Source organism: Euprymna scolopes, chromosome 9 (genome assembly GCF_053919585.1).
Source record: "Euprymna scolopes isolate OS-2025 chromosome 9, ASM5391958v1, whole genome shotgun sequence".
In the NCBI taxonomy this organism is placed as follows: Eukaryota; Metazoa; Mollusca; class Cephalopoda; order Sepiida; family Sepiolidae; genus Euprymna; species Euprymna scolopes.
The window spans coordinates 81430069-81442190 of record NC_136490.1 but is presented as its reverse complement, the minus strand read 5'-3'; the positions used below and the strand labels follow the sequence as shown (position 1 = coordinate 81442190).

Below are 12122 nucleotides of genomic sequence, written 5' to 3'. Positions count from 1 at the left end.
AGGTGACGGGTCATCTCCCTCTCAGTACAGACCAATGTCTCCTGTGTGTCGTGAGTAAGTTGCTGGAATCCATATTAAATAAAGTAGTTGACCATCTCAGCAGAAATAACCTTAGTGACCTGCAATATGGTTTCCATTCTGCTAGATCTACAGCAGATGTGTTAACGGTTATCTCATAGGATTAGTGAATCTCTCGACAAAGGCTCCCTTTCTAGGGCAATTGCTCGACATATCAAAGGCCTTTGATAAAGGCCTACTTCACAAGATTTCCAGCTATGGTATAACTGGAAATGTTTTCTCAATTATTAAATCATTTCTCTCTGATAGGCTCATAAGAATAGCGGTTGATGGGCAGAAATCAGAAGCCCACAGTACTAATGCTGGTGTCATTCAAGAGTCCATCTTGAGCTCAACTCTCTTCCTGATCTACATCAATGATCTCCCAGAACATATACTTCAGTCATTCGTTGACATCTAGTCTGATGAAACAACCATCTATGGCAACACATCAAAGGCTGTAAATGACAAAGTTCTCTCTGATTCTCTCTCCTCTGATCTTGAACACATGGTACAATGGGGAAAGAGGTGGCTGGTTACTTTTAATGCATCTACTCATGATCTGAAATGGAACACATACATTAAATCTGTTGCCAAGGTCGCTGGAAAAATGGTAGGATCCTTCTACCGCTTCAGTAGATATTTCGCTGCTGATGCAGTTCTCTATATAAAAGCCAAGTACGTCCAAGGATGGAGTACTGCTGCCACATCTGGGCAGGAGCTGCTAAAAACAGCCTATCCTGCCTTGACAGAATAAAAGACTTCATAGCCTAGTGGGGATGCCCTTTTCTCTTCCCTGCAACCTCTCTCCCACAGAAGGGACGTTGCAAGCCTGTCATTTTATCGTTATTTTCATGGCAAGTGCTCGTCTGAGCTCCAATCTCTGGTCCCCCCCCCTCACCAATCTTTCACGAAAAACATCCGTCTAGCTGAAACTACTGTCGTAATTTTCCCCACTCTTTATCTGTGCCTAAATAAAAGCGTATATTCTATGAACAAAGCTTCTTTCTTAGAACTGCACGCCTTTGGAACTCTGTTCCGTTTGCCTGTTTCCCACCTGACTACAACTTGGATGTCTTCAAGTCCAACATAAACAAGTTCTTGTTGAACCGCCCCCTTAAGTAAGACACTTTATCACTCCATTACTAGCGATTACTACGATATTATCCCATTGATTACTGTACATGCAATAACCCTTATCCCTGAGTGGCCTCCAGGCCTTGATAAATACTTCCTTGTAAAAACAAAACAGATAAAATCATGCGCAAATTTCAAGCCAAAATAAATGAAACAAACTAGGTCACACATGCAAAAATTCTTTCCTTGTAAAAATGATTTCTCCTTCAATCGAACAATGTTCAACATTCGAGCTGATGCGTATTTCGCTAGTGGGGTAGCACTCATGTACGACGGCCAAAATCCCAATAAGCTTTGGGAAAAAAACATGTTTTGAACAAATTGAAATTTTTTTTAATAAACAATAATTATTAAAACAGTGTTCTCGTCGAGTAGTTTTTATTTTATTCAAAAAAATAAAAGGTACTCGTACACATATTGAGCCGTGCTGAAATAATGGCATTATTTAGAAAGCCATTCTTAACATGGGAACGGGAGGGTATTGTGTACCTATTCTGTACCTTCACCTAACAATTTAATAAAAACAGGTATCGTAAAAGTTTAATTAAACTTGAAAGTACTCTTTAAAAATAGTGCGGATCAATAAGTGCACGGAGCACCAAATGACATTTCACTGTTTCGATCGACATTTCATGAGAGGTACATACACGCTGAAGCTTTTTGTTTATCGCCACAAGTTTCACCAATTTTACTTTAAAATAACAAACTCTTCAAACATTGGGGAAGCACTTAAACCATAAAAAAAAAATAACTGTAACATAAGTGCATAAGCACCAAATTTATTTTTGTATTTTGCTTTCATTTTGTTTGTTAAATCCGGCCAAAAAAATAAAGGTAACAAAAGAATATAAAAACAATAAGAAAAGGGTATCGTAAAACTTTAATTAAACTTAAAAATAATATTTAAAAATAGCACGGATTCCATTTTGACTTTCACCAATTTTCCTGTTAATAATTACATAAACTCTGGCAAAAAAAAAAAAAAATATCCATTTTAAAAAAAAAAAAAAAAAGATAAAATCATAACAAAAATCGGTGAAGCTTAGATATGTAGGTCCTGCAGACGAGCCTCATTCTGACATTCGGAAAATTTAGGTTAACAACTGGTGAAGCTACCGAAAAGTAACCCTTTTGAATGAAGATGGATATAAACAATATTTTTTAAATTTTTAATTTTACTTAAAAACAAAATATAAGCAAAGTATTTTAGAAAATAATTTATTAATTTTAAATAAAAATTGATTATAAAGATTTTTTTTTTTTTAAATAATTATTGAAAAATATTGTAAAGTGTTTACATAGCTGGTTCTTTGGGCTTGAAACCTCCCTTCTGAAATGAAAAAAGCTTTAGTGCTTTTACTATTTTAAACCACCTTTTTTAAAGTTTGAAACACAAGTGGCTAATTAACTTAAAACAAATGCGCATGGTGGAAATTCTTCAGGGTTTAAATATATTGTAATGCTTCTATGGTGGTCGAAAAACGTTTTTCAGTCGCCATATTACTTCCTATTTACTTGCCTCCCCCATAATGGCAGTTAGACACAAGGTCGGTTTTTAATGTAGGGAAGCATTTATTACTAAAAAAAAACGAAATGTAAAAGCAAGTTAAGCTGAAATTAAAAAAAAAAAAAAAATTTTAGATTTAAAGAAAAAAAATTCAAAGAAATTTCGAAACTCATTAAGATAAAGATTACCTTTTAGAGTAGTTAATAAAATTCTTGTACATCATATTAAATGTTATAAAAAGTTCTGACATTTTTTTATCATAAATTTTTGAGAGCATTAATCTCACTTCAAACAAACAGTTCAACTTAAAAATGTAAGAGAATTGTAATGAAAGAATCGTAAATCTAATGTATTTTTTAATGTGATTCCGATACCCCCAAAATACATGATTTTTACGATTTCCGATTAATCGTCCCACCACTAATTTACATTAAGTGATATGATGCACTTATGACAGGTGTGTTATGCTCATCACCATTTTGTTTTATTATAAATATATTGAGAAAAATATGTTCATGTTTTATTTCTTATATTTTTTCTTTTCAGTTTAATGTTCGTTCAACATCTCTTGTTAGATGTCCACATTGTCGACGCGTGTAAGTATTACGATTGATTTTCTCTGTAGTTGTTTTGTTCATGGAAATCTGAAAATTTAAATTCTAAACATTAGCTTTAATGCTTCTAAACTAAATATATTTAGATGTGTATGATATATAGCTATATAAAGACACATGAAAAGATTAGCTGATTTTTGTCAGCAATATATTCCTAGAATTCTAGGCCTGAAAGATGCTTAAATTGAGTGGTTGTTGCAGCATTGTTCCAACATTTCCCAGATGTTTGGAGGTGTGTGTTGAGCAAAATAATAAAAAGAAAAAAGTGATAGTAGGCAGACGAGCTCAAACACCTACCTCAAAGGAGGAAAAGAATGTGAAAAAAGTGATGTTTGCCATTTCGTCCATCACCAAACCGAAAGTGACGAAGGTTTAAATTAAGGCTAGTCTAACGAAAAGAGGGGATGACTTTAGAAAATATCTGCGAAAAAAGTGACCCCTCCCTGTAGAAAAGTGTCCAGTTGAAGGTGAAGGAATTAATGTTTTTAGCCAATTTTTCGATATTTGTCGTCCGAGGGGTTGAGCTTCAAATCAACACCAATCCGTCGTCTGTCAAAAGTTTTAGGCAGATAAACATACATACAGATGTAATTTATATTACAGATGAGTACGTGTGTAGACTGAAAGATATCGCAAGGCAATTTTTTATGAGGAACTTTGAAAGAAAGAGGTCACCTCATGAACTGAAACTACAATTAAACTCTAAGACCTCTTGAAATGTGTGGGGTCTTGAACAGTAGTTGTAAACTGCATGTTAAAATAGAGCAACATGGATACAGACATAATATTGGTTTGCATGAAAATGAATGTGTATTAAGCATGAAAACCTTAAGAGTTGTTAGGACCTTAAGAAATGACAAATGAAACAGTTGTGATTCTCTGTAATTGGGCTATAAAGTATATTTGAGCAGAGCAGGTCATAGAAATCAGTCCCCCCCCCCCAAAAAAAAAATGAACTGTCCTTCAAGGGATATCAACCTGCAACCTACCTATGCAGTTAAGAGTGCCAATTTGTGCCAGATTACAAAAATTTTCCAAAATTACCTGGTGTATCAAGTGCAAGAAAGATGCAAACAATTGTGCTTAAAAGGGCAATTAGAATCATGAAAAGATCTGTTGAAGTCTATGTAATGCTGATGACACTACCATCTATGGTAGAACATCAAAGACCATAAACGACCAAGTTCTCTCCAATTCTCTCTCCTCTGATCTTGAGCATGTGGTACAATGGGGAAAGGAGTGGCTGATTACTTCTAATGCATCTAAAACCGCTTTTATCTTTACATCATCAATGCTCTGATCCCCATCTGGAATCAAATGAAATGAATGATTCTTGCCTTGGGAAGGCCTCATGTTTTGACAAGCTTCTGGGCTTGACCTTTACTCCTGATCTGAAATGGAACATGTACATCAAATCTGTTGCCAAGGTCGCTGGAAAAATGGTGGGATCCTTCTATCGATTCAGTAGATATCTCACTGCTGATGCAATTCTCTATATAAGAGCTAGGTACGTCCAAGGATGGAGTACTGTTGCCACATCTGGGCAGGAGCTGCTAGAAAGGACTTGTCCTGCCTTGATAGTTCAAAATAAACTGAAATGGAACACATACATCAAAACTGTTGCCAAGGCTGCTGGAAAAATGGAATCCAGTAGATATCTCACTGCTGATGCAATTCTCTATATAAGAACCAGGTACGTCCAAGGATGGAATACTGTTGGCACATCTGGGCAGGAGCTGCTAGAAAGGACTTGTCCTGCCTTGACAGAGTTCAAAATAGACTTCGTAGCCTCGTAGGAGATATCCTTTTTCTTCCCTGCAACCTCTCTCGCAGAAGAGATGTTACGAGTTTTCTGCTTTATTGTTATTTTCATGGCAAGTGCTCGACTGAGCTTCAATCTATGCCCCCCCTCACCAAACTTTCACAAACACTCGTCTAGCTGAAAACACTATCAATAATTTCTCCCACTCTTTATCTGTACCTAAACCTAAACGTAGATTCCATGAACAAAGCTTCTTTCTTAGAAGTGCACGCCTGTGGAATTGTCTTCTGTTTTCCTGCTTTCCAGCTGACTACAATATGGTTGTCTTCAAGTGCAACGTAAACAAGTTCTTGATGAGCGTTTCCACTTAAGTTAACAAATTTACCAAATTTCCATTACTATATTGTCCAATTGACTACTGTACACTGTTAACTCTTATCCCGAGTGGTCTCTGGGCCTTGATAAGTGGTGATACCTATGTAAAAAAAAAAAAAAAAAAAAAAAAAAAAAAAAGGCGGTTTCATACACATGTACTAAAGAGTCTCGAGTCTCGCTGTCCAAAAATGAAGGTTGTGTGCTTAAATATTTTGAAGCCAGTTTACTCAGCATTGGTAAGGTTTCCTGTGTCTACTTCCACCACGTAAATGCATTATCACCGCTTGCAAGTAATGGTCAAGTTCTTTTGTGCACTTTAAGGGATTTACTCCTTTTAAGTTTAGATGGGGATTCTTGTATTTCTGTTGTAGTCTCCAGGTTTAACTTGGTTTCTACCTGCTCTAAGTTTTGATTTGTTACTGTAGGCTTATTTGAAGCTAATTCATCATGCAGGCTTGAAAAAGATAGTTTTACTTTCACTTTTGATCTTCTTGACTCTCAACAGAGCTTGAAGAAGTGTATCCTGCCGATTCTGCTTCATTCACATCAGTAGAAAGTAAAAAATGTAGAATCCAATTCTTAGTGTTTCCATGTCATTCTTATAAAATTTGAATTTGAATCTTGGAAAATCGACATGCACAAGTCTTTATCTTTTTAGATAGGATGAAAATCTTTTCATTGAATTGTTCAACAATGGTAAGGATTCCACTGAAGTCAAAAATATCAGTATTAGATTGAACAGTTTTTTGAAAGAAATAATTTCAAATTGATATGGTTGAAGTTCTGTGACTTGCTTTCATGATTTCTTCAAATGGACTCTGTAATTGGACAATTTTTTGAACAAGTTCCGAATGGTAAGTTAAGGTAGGAATTTTATCAATAGCATATATTACAAGAGTTTTTTTGTTCTAAAAAATTTTTTTTTTTTTTTTTTTTTTTAGCATGTCTACCATGTGGTCACATCTTGAGTGTTTTTCCAAATTAAGCTGATCCTATATTTCATTTGAATTACTAATGGAGAGTGATTAAAGTGAGATACTATATGTTAGTTGTAATCATTGTCTTAACAGCTTGTTGCCCCCGAGTCATTTATTGAGAGTTGCAATGTATGAAACATGATAGTTATTCTAAATCATATTCCCTGACACCAGTAACCATATTTGATCTGAATCCTGCAAAACTTTGAACATTTCATACACATCCAATACGTTGTGCAATTCTTCACTTATGTTTACACCTGTGTGTGCATCATGGAAAGGAACAACTCTAAGCACAACTCTGCACGGTTCAGTCATTTGAAAGCCAATGATCTATCAAACTCAGTAAGGGAGCATTATTTCTAGCAGCTGTCCAAATCTCTGAAGTCAAAGAAATGCTGCTAATTTCAAGAGATGATTGAATTTTTGTTTTTACTTTTAAATATATTGGGAATTATTTTCAGTGAAGTACTTTTTTGATGGAATACTTTAATTTAGACAAAGTTTCGCAATAAGCTTATTAAATTACAGAATATGGTTGAATATTAACAGCAATCATTTCTCTTATCAGATAATGGATCTCTTGTGACCTGTGGTCATTAATATCCCAAACTTTTTTTTTTTTTATCAATATTTATTCTGTAGTAGTTTGGTGTTTCTCTAGAGGCTCGTAATTGCTGTCACTTGTTTCTGGAATGTTTGACCCTGAATATTCATTGCGCTTTCTTTTATCTGCAACTTTTGTTTCTTTTTAATGAACCTTTCTAAGATAATTTAATATATTAGTTGTAAAAGTTGTGGGTGGGTATGCTGACAACATATCAAGGTTGAACTTGGGGCAAATACTTGGACAGTCTTCTCCCCCCTCATAAAATGGGGTGTCTATTCTGAAAGCTGTTTTTGGCAAGGTTAGTCGTGTCTATTTAATACGACATTCTTAACATGAGGTTAGGGGTGTCTATTCCGAAACCCGTTCTTAACATTACACATTGGGAATTGGCCATCAACAACAACTATAGTTTAATTTTTTACGAGAAGGGGGCATATTTCCACCAGGCAACGGATCCTGCTAGTAATAATCTTCTATATAAATAAAACAATGTGTGTGTGTAAATAGCTAACAGGTAAACTCATAAAATACTGATCGCATAACACTGAAATTTTCAGGAAATTCATTAACCAAAGATGGTTTATAGCGAATAATATCTTTGTTTACGTGCATGAATAACGCATACAGACATTAGCAAATTTACGTATAAAATGTACATTAACATAAAGCAGACATTTTGTGCGGTCAGGCGCATGTGCACACTTAATAGAGAACACATTAGGTTGGAATGCCATGTGTTTTGATTTAAATTTTAGCTGATAACACCAACTGAAATGCTGCACCAAAAGATACTACACTTTGATCTTAGCAAAAAGGCCAAGTAAGCATAATATAGTTTCCTACCGGGCATTATCTCCTCCTTAAAGCAAAGATACAAAATAATTGACTCAGAATATATTTTAAGAATGGGGGAGGGGATGGAGTTAATCCCGGAAATAACTGACGCAGTTTATGATCTCAGAAATACTTTTTTATACATATTTTAAAGGAAGAGGGGGAGTGGGGATACGGAGTCAAGAACGGAAACGGCTGAAGCAGTTTATGATCTCAAAATTACTTTATATCTCATATATTTATGAGAGACAGGGAGTATATGAAGTCAACCCCATAAATGGGTGAGGCTGTTTAGGATCTCAATATTCCTTTATTCCATATTTATTTTTAAGAGGTGTGTGTGTGTGTGTGTGGGGGGGGTATAGTCAGTCCCGGAAATGGCTGAAGCAGTTTATTATCTCAAATTTTCTTTATTTCATATCTATTTTTAAGTGATGGGGTGATAGGGAATCAGTCCTGGAAATGGTTGAAGCAATTTACGATTTCATACTTACTATATTTCATGTATATTTTTAAAAGAGGGGGGAGGGAAACTAACATTCGGCATACGGACCATGCTGAAATAATGTTATAATTCAGAAAGTATGGGGAGCATATGTTTTTAACTATTCTGTACTTTCATCTAACAATTTAAAAATTGAAAAATGGCACAAGATACAGACTTGTTATTTAGAAAGCCATTCTTAATATGAAGAAAGTTAGGTATCTTTCACCTAACAATTTTATAAATAAAAAGAACTGATACAGAATAAGGACCGTGCTGAAATATTAACATTATTTAGACAGCCAATCTTAATGGGGGGGGGGGGTAAAACTATTTTGTACTTTCACCTAACAATTTATTAAATAAGAAACTGACATCAGAATACAGACTGTGCTGAAATAAAGTTATTTAGAAAACCATTTTAATATGGCGATGATGTGGGTTAAAATAATGAAAAATGATTGTCGAAATTAGTAATATATCCAAGAATTATGAAAAATGATGAAATGTCAATAAATCCATTGGTGTGTTTATAATGAAATAATAAACCCAGACAATATATCAGTTATTATTTTTGTAAGGAGGGTGGCTATAATGTGGGTTAAAATTATGAAAAAAATGATTGTCGAAATTAGTAACATATCTAAGAATTATGAAAAATGAAATGGGAGTTGATTGATTGGTGCGTTATTAATGAATTAATCGGCCCAGACAATATATCAAATGTTTTTGGTTAGGGAAGGTTAAAATTATGGAAAATGATTGTCGAAATTAGTGACATATCCAGGAATTATGAAATATGAGTTAATTGATATGTTTGTAATGAAATAATCAACTCTGGCATTGTATCAAACATTGATTAAATTGAAATTTAATGTTATGAAGCCCCAAAAATGTTAATATGACAGAAACGCATTCACTATATGCATACATAAAGTAAATTATTATATTATCTAAAATATAATATATCAGTGTACTACATAATAAAAACATTTTTAAAAAAGTGGAGGACTGATAGACAAATATACTGACAAAAACAATAAATTAAAATAAGGCAAAATAAGATAAAAAGGACCAGACCTGAAATTTGAGTTGTAGGTATGAGTTAGGTGCAGATGGTGACAAAGGTGGTGTAAGCAGAAGTTTAGATTTACCAGTTTATGTAAAATTAAGATAAAATAAGTGATACAATAAAATATAGGTACAGGTTATGAGAAATAGATTAAATTATGTTAGAGATGAATCAAGCAATTGGCTTAGGTGTGATTTATATTGCTAGAGGGAAATATAACAATAAGGTTTAAAAATTTCTTTTCCGGATTAATCTTAAGTTTGGTTGAAAGGTGGTGTAAACCAAATGCTCCTTTTATGTTCTCTTTTAGATCTGCTCATACATGTACTGTAAGACTAATTCTTTTCATTTCTTTCATAATAAAGTTTTTAATTTTAGGGCCATTCCATGTCACATGTGTTACAGTTCAGAAGGGTTTTCAGTGACAACATTCATTTAAAATCGCCTTTATAATACTTTACTCTTTTCTTTTTGACTTGTTTAGTCTTAAGACATAAGTCTTTCATGTAGTATATAAAAATCCTTTTTTGTCTTGTTTCTAGCGTCGCATGCATTACATTCACGATATTTGAAACATTGTTAAACAATGTATAAACTTTGCAAATTGTGCCTTTATTTTTTTAAATGTGTTTTTATAAATTTATTAACATTTAGACAAGGACCTATTTAAAATAAAAACATTTCGTATCCACAAAACTACTGGTTGCTAAATTCTGTTCGAAATTATCGGCAAATAAAACAGTTTTTCTTTTGTTATAAAATTTGAAATGAATTAAGTACTTTTCGCGCATATATCATGATAGCAAGATATTTGATTTTGTGTGTCGCTCGCAACTGCAATGTGGGTGTGCTACAATCATGTAAATTTATAACAATATGTCTGTTTACAAAGTGGTTTACAGCAATGAACTATACATTTATTTTTATTATAATCACACCCTTATGTTTTCTAATGAATTAAAAATGAAAAAAATGTATAATTCATTGCTGTAAATTATTTTGTAAACATTCATTTTGTTATGAATTTACATGACCTAGCGCATGTTGCAGTTGCGAGAGCGACACTGAAAAAAAAATCAAATGCAGCACTCGCTATCATGATATATGCATGAAAAGTACTTAACCAATTCATTTCAAATTTTATAACAAAATAAATATATTGGCTATTACATATCTTTATCTTGATTTATGTTTGTACTAGAAAGCCTCAACTTTATGATGTTCTAACATTTGATTGAAATGTTGCTCATGTTTTGTTCAAATTTTCATGGTAAAGACAATTATTTTATGGTTATGTGTGTGTGTGTGTGTGTGTGTGGCAATAAGACGAAAAGAAAAAGTAAATATTTTAATTGTTTTATTTTTTTTTCATATCGGTAGAATATTTTTTCTTCAATAATTTATTTTTAACATTTAGACAAGGACCTACTTAAAATAAAACATTTCATATCAACAAAGCTGAAAACTGCTGGTTGCCAAATGCTACTATTTGAAATTATCGGCAAATAAAACAATTTCTTTTAATTTATTTACTGCTGCTCTGTATAGCAAAGGCCATGCTTTCCAATCATTCCTGATCAGATAGCCAGGGCAAAGGAAAAAAATTCTATCTTTACCTTTATAAATACTTTGACAGACTACATTCAATTTGAAAAAGGGGATATGCTCATAATCTACTCAAATGGGCCTTCATCAAAATTAAGATACATTGTTAAACATGTTATCAAAAAATTAAAATGCAAAGTTTTCTGGAAATATTTTGCTACATGACATGGCAAAAGTGTTGTTAATGAAATTGATAGCTCGGCCAATTCTCTAGCGAGGAAAAGTTGAGTCGAGGTAAAAATACTGCAATTGTACAAAACTGATTTTTACAAAATAGCAAAAGATGACAGGGAGTAACTGTTCTTCATATCCGTGAAGAACAAATTTCAGAGTTGATAAAAGAAACCATGGAAAATTATTAAAGACGCCTCGGTATCAGTAAGATGGTATTAGTTTGATGGTTCGACTATAGAAATGTTTAAGACAAATTTAAATAAGGATCCATCATCAACTATTGAATATGAGGATGTGGATAGAAGGGAGAAACTCAATGTATGTGATTGGGCCTTAGTCTCCTATGTAGGAAAAATATTTTCTGGTGATGTTTTACCAATTATAAATACTGATATAGAAGTATCAGCAATGAAGTATTCCAGAAAAGGCCAATGGTACTGGCCAGAAAAAGCTGATATAATTGCATAACGACCTGAGAATGTGATTGGAAAACTGAGTCCACCAGTTCCAGTAGATATTGGAAGAAATGGATGTGCTTTATCATTTTCAACCTGAAATTTCTCAATAAATCTATTTATAGCATTGTATGAGTGTTATTTATTATGTTTAAATCCATTGATTTTTGAAGTTATATTTTGGTATGTAACACCTGACCTCATGTGTGTTACACAAATTCAAAGTGTTCTTTCAAGAAGAAAAAAAAATATTGATTTTTTTTTTTTTTTTTTTTTTTTTTTTTTAGGGGTGTTGTCTTTCAGAAAAAACAATGCTAGAAAACATTGGATTTAAAATTCTCTTATTTGGGACTACTTTCCATGGAATGAGCTTTTATCACATTTAGGGCAATCAGCATTTTTGACTACTAGGAGGCAATCCTCCCTATAAAGGTTGATATTTTTAACTTCCATATTTCT

The 12122-nt window shown here is 33.2% G+C and overlaps 1 protein-coding gene across 2 annotated transcripts in view; it reads left to right on the top strand.

Moving 5' to 3' along the window:
• LOC145284725 (type 1 phosphatidylinositol 4,5-bisphosphate 4-phosphatase-like) overlaps nucleotides 1–12122 on the top strand; it is a 140287-nt gene that overhangs the window by 93867 nt on the left and 34298 nt on the right. For both annotated transcript variants that reach the window (XM_080133652.1, XM_080133653.1), the window contains one exon: nucleotides 3248–3297. In XM_080133652.1, coding sequence (XP_079989778.1) covers nucleotides 3248–3297 — 50 coding nt within the window. The remainder of the gene's footprint in view (nucleotides 1–3247; nucleotides 3298–12122) is intronic.